The sequence below is a fragment of the Macaca fascicularis genome, chromosome 14 (genome assembly GCF_037993035.2).
Source record: "Macaca fascicularis isolate 582-1 chromosome 14, T2T-MFA8v1.1".
NCBI classification, from domain to species: domain Eukaryota; kingdom Metazoa; phylum Chordata; class Mammalia; order Primates; family Cercopithecidae; genus Macaca; species Macaca fascicularis.
Genome location: NC_088388.1, coordinates 69,974,887 through 69,979,125, shown reverse-complemented (window position 1 = coordinate 69,979,125; position 4,239 = coordinate 69,974,887). Strand labels below are relative to the sequence as shown.

The following is a 4,239-nucleotide window of genomic DNA, read 5'->3' as shown; positions in this document are numbered from 1 at the left end:
ATGCATCTCAAAAATATTATGTTGAGCCAAAGAAGTCAGACAAAGTATAGGTATTGTGTAATTCCATTTATGTGAATTTCTGGAATGGTAAATTAAATTTAATCCAAGGTGATCAAAAATTAAACAGTGGGACAATGGTTAGGGTCGAGGGTATTGCTGGGAAGGAGCACAAGGGAACCTTTTGTGATTGTGAATTTTTTTTTTTTTGAGACAAGATCTCACTCTGTCACCCAGGCTATAAGAGCGGTGGTGCAATCACAGCTCACTGCAGCCTCAACCCAGCCAGGCTCAAGCGATCCTCCCACCTCTCAGCCTCCTGAGTAGCTGGGACTACAGGCTAATTTTTTGTATTTTTTGTAGATGAAGTCTTGCTATATTGTCCAGGCTGATCTCAAACTGTGGGGCTCAAGCAATCTGTCTGCCTGAATCTCCCAAAGTGCTAGGATTACAGGCATGAACCACTGTGCCCAGCCAATACTTTGTATCTTGATTAAGATGGTGTTTATACTGTTGTGTATTTGTCAGAGATGTATTTTATGTAAATTATGCCTCATTAAAAAAAAGAACTTTGGGAAAAATAATCCAGCCATAGCCAATATAGTCCCAAATACGATGTAGCAAGTTTTCTTGACTTCCCCTAGTTTGAGTTAAGGACCCTGGACAATAGAATTTACTGGCTAATCTGTGGCCTCTGATTGTCTGACAACCTGGGGTGTCTGTGGGCAAATTAAGACTACCACACTCTTTTGTGGTGAGACCTGGGGTGAAGGAAGAATTATTTGGATGGCTTCAGGTTGAGTAATAGAGTCACAGAGTACATGGGGGAGATTTGCTGGGGTCCTATATTCAAGTTGTCAAAAATTTATCTTTCTGAATCACCATTATATGTCCAACACCTAGAACAGGGTTTGACATATTGCACGCTCTCAGAAATGTCAGTGATGTTAGGAAAAAAATTAGCCTCTCACCCTCGGATCAGACTTTTACTAGATTCTTGGTCTTAGGGTCTAGATTTATAGGAACTCACCTGGTAAAGAGTAAAAGGCACGGAATTTCATATTAGAAATGTACTTGCTGTTTTGGGCAAGCAAGTGTCTTCCTAATCTTCTGCCTCTGCCCTGTAAGTTGGGGATAATTATCTCATCAGATGATTATGAGACTACAGTAAATGTATATTCTCTTGGTACACTGCAGATTGTTAAACTAATCCACTGCAGCTACTGACTGCAGTTCTGGGGACCCAGGGAATCCTGAGCCCATTAGAGGCCTTCTCCTGTTTAAGCTCTTTCTAAGCTTATTAAAATGTTTTATCCAGGAGCCAAATAGTTCTCTAGTGGCTGCCATCATTTTATAATTTTCATTCTTATAAACCTGCCTCAGAAGGTCAAATTGGACAGAGTTCCCTATTTTCTTCCCAAAGAAGGACCTGGTTCCTTCCCTGGAACTTTGATGCTTAGGGGAAGTGCACAAGGCCACTTCCAGGGCATAGAAGGAAAGACTTAGGATGTCATCTCGCCTTAGGCTTTGCTCCTGCACCTTACACCTAGGCATGGCCTTACCTGCATACAGAGATGGGGTGAGATGAGGTGTGGCCTGGGGCCTCATTTCTTCTGAGCAAGTTGGTGTTCTTTACCCACGGTCTCTGTGCTTACCCTAATCATATTAGTTTGACCTTTGAACAACATGGGTTGAAATATGCAGGTCCACTTACAGGCAGATTATTTTTAACCAAACACAGATAAAAAATATTGGAATTGTAGGATATAAAACCTGCAAATAAGGAGAGCCAACTTTTTGTATATTTCTGTTCTTAGGGCTCACTTGGCATATGCACAGATTTTGGTTTATATAGGATTCCTGGAACCAATCCTCCCACATATAAGGAGGGACAGCGGAAATAGTATGATTCACTTTGGCCACTGTCTCCTTATGTGTGTTTCCTCTAACAGTGAGCAGTCATCATGAGAGGAGGCTCTTTGACCTAATTTGCCCTAGGTTTTAGCAAAATATTTGGCCCATAGTACATGCTCAGTGAAAAGATAAAAACTATTCCAGAGAACCTTCCTAGATTTACATCATACCTTGTTACTTATTCTTGTGTACACTGGACAGTTTGCCCAGGATTCTCCTTCTTTTGTGGTTATCATCCCTATGGCTAATTGCTAAGTGCCTTGTCTCTGCCTCTCTGCCTGATTCTATGTATGGGTGTGGGTGTGTTTCTCCCCAGTCAGATGTAGAACTTGATGAGGGAGGTATATATGTATTCCTATCAGAGTAGGAATACCTGTCTGTGGATGGAGGTTATTTCTCCTTGTCATACCAGTAGCTATATCTTTCCCATTTTACCAATATCTTCTGGAAGGTAGGAACAATGTCAGACAGCAGAATTGGATTCCCTGGGAGGCCATCATCAGTTTGGTAGCCATATTTCCCATTAGACAGGGGCTTCCTGAGCTTTGTAACCATATCTACATCATAAGTAAGAAACACCTGACAGATCTTCCACCATCTGATTTTACTGTTGCTCCTTATCAAAGTACGGGTACCATTGAGCATGGGTTTCTGTGTCCCTATCATGTTGGGAGCCACCAGTCTCCCCTGAAGGCTGAGGGGAGAAGAAGATAAAGGTTTCAGGTTGGGGTTGAAGACTATGACTGAGCAGGGCTCCACTTCAGAAGCCGGAGGGCCCCATCCCAGATCTGCTTGGTCTTCATACCATAGATGATGGGGTTGAGCATGGGTGGCACAACCAGGTAGAGGTCAGCTAGGAGGATGTGGATGTGCCGGGGCACGTGCTGGCCAAACCGCTGTGTGTAGAAGGAGAAGAGTCCTGGTGTGTAGAAGAGAAGGATGACACCCAGGTGGGAGCCACAAGTGCCAAAGGTCTTAGCCCTTGCCTCCTTGGAGGAGAGGCCTAACACAGCCCGGAGGATGAGTGCATAAGAGACAGCAATACAGATGGAGTCAGTGCCCACAACCAGTGTGGCAGCGATGATGCCATAGATGTTGTTTGGCTGTGTTCCTCCACAAGCCAGCTTCACCACAGCCATGTGTTCACAGTAGGAGTGGGCCACCACTCGACTGCAGTACCTCAGTCTTGCCAGCAAGCAGGTGAGTGGGGTCATGAGTCCCAAGCCACGAAGCACAGCTGCAGCCCCCAGCTTGCCTACAGACTCTGGGGAGAGCAACAACCCATAGTGCAGAGGCTGGCAGATGGCTAAGTAGCGGTCAAAGGCCATTGCTAGCAGTATACCAGATTCTACAGCTGAGAAGCCATGGATAAAGAACATCTGGGCAGCACAGACCCCAAAGGTGATCTCAGCATCCTTTGCCCAAAAAAGTGCAAGGAGCTTGGGCACAGTGGAGGTGCAGAGGACCAGGTCAATGGTGGATAGCATGCAGAGGAACAGGTACATGGGCTGGTGCAATACAGGCTCTGAATGTACCACTAGCAGCACCACCATGTTTCCCAGCGCTACCAGGGCATACATGGAGCAGAAGGGAAAAGCAATCCAAAAGTGGGATGCCTCCAGGCCTGGAATTCCTATGAGCAGAAAGGAGGTTGGGTTCTGATGGCTATGGTTTGTGAGTTTCATGGCCAGGTAAGGTGGGTAGAGAAGATCTCACTGCCTTACTCTGAGTCCTGGGAATCCCTGAAAGATGAAGCAACTGGGATTCATCTTTATGCTGTGGCTGAACAGCAGCAGGAAATATTTGCATTAGACTTCATGGAAAGCATCCAGAATGGGAAGATAGTAGGGCACTGGGAAATAATGCAAGGCAGGAGGTGGGTTACTAGCTTCAGGGTTCAAAGGAGCGCTTCACGCTTCTCTCCAATTCAATGATGTCTAGGCTGTGGGCGCTCGGCAAGTGGCATGGCTATAGAAACTTCTCTATGGTGACAGGCTGTAGCAGAGAATTTTGCAGCTTTCTTCTACCTGTGAGCCCTCTTTTGCCTATACTCTGAATTTTTTTCTTCGGATTCATCTGCCTGTGTGACAATATACAAGTAATATTAATGATAAAAAGTCAGGCAGATTGAATGGAAGACTCAAATGTGGTTACTTTTCAAGATTGAAAGATCAGGTCTGAAGGGAGTTGATAGGAAGGAGAAGAGATCTTGGGCGGATTTTTCAAGCCATTGAGCATGTAATAACCCATAGATGAGGCTCAGAACCTAGGTTCTGACCAGGAACAGCAAAACAGAGGTGAGAGGCTGAGTCTTTGGTAGTCTGATAC

At 45.1% G+C, this 4,239-nt stretch overlaps 1 protein-coding gene across 1 annotated transcript; it reads right to left on the bottom strand.

Moving 5' to 3' along the window:
- Positions 1-2,648: 2,648 nt before the first annotated feature.
- Positions 2,649-3,596, bottom strand: LOC102128733 (olfactory receptor 52P1-like). The gene has a single exon (XM_005578940.4). The coding sequence runs from the start codon at positions 3,594-3,596 to the stop codon at positions 2,649-2,651; it is 948 nt and encodes a 315-aa protein (XP_005578997.2).
- Positions 3,597-4,239: the final 643 nt, after the last annotated feature.